Genomic DNA, 326 nt, shown 5'->3' with positions numbered 1-326 from the left:
CCCTACATATATATATAAATTTATTTATTTATTTATTTATTTATTTATTTATTTATTTATATGTTGTTTCAGCTGTCGTATGGGTCCAGTTCTCCGGCGCTGTCGAACACGGCTCGCTTTCCCACCTTCTTCCGCACGCACCCGTCACAGACGCTGCACAACCCGACACGAGTCGCCTTCTTCAAGATGTTCAATTGGACGCGGATTCACATCATCCAGCAGGTGGAGGAGGTGTTCAAGACGGTAGGCATCCTTCATGGTGTGCGTGTGTATGTGTGTGTGTGTGTGTGTGTGTGTGTGTGTGTGTGTGTGTGTGTGTGTGTGTG

General features: G+C 45.7%; 1 protein-coding gene across 1 annotated transcript in view; it reads left to right on the top strand.

Annotated features, from left to right (window-relative positions):
• LOC106820019 (gamma-aminobutyric acid type B receptor subunit 1-like) overlaps positions 1 to 243 on the top strand; it is a gene marked incomplete at both ends in the record, with an annotated part of 2761 nt that extends 2518 nt beyond the window's left edge. The window contains one exon of the mRNA XM_014824577.1: positions 73 to 243. Within this exon, the coding sequence (XP_014680063.1) occupies positions 73 to 243 (171 nt within the window). The remainder of the gene's footprint in view (positions 1 to 72) is intronic.
• Between the last annotated feature and the right edge of the window lie 83 nt (positions 244 to 326).

Source organism: Priapulus caudatus, unplaced genomic scaffold (assembly GCF_000485595.1).
Source record: "Priapulus caudatus unplaced genomic scaffold, Priapulus_caudatus-5.0.1 Scaffold5802, whole genome shotgun sequence".
Classification (NCBI taxonomy): domain Eukaryota; kingdom Metazoa; phylum Priapulida; class Priapulimorpha; order Priapulimorphida; family Priapulidae; genus Priapulus; species Priapulus caudatus.
Note: the sequence above shows the minus strand (reverse complement) of the source record. Positions and strands in the feature narration are given on the sequence as shown.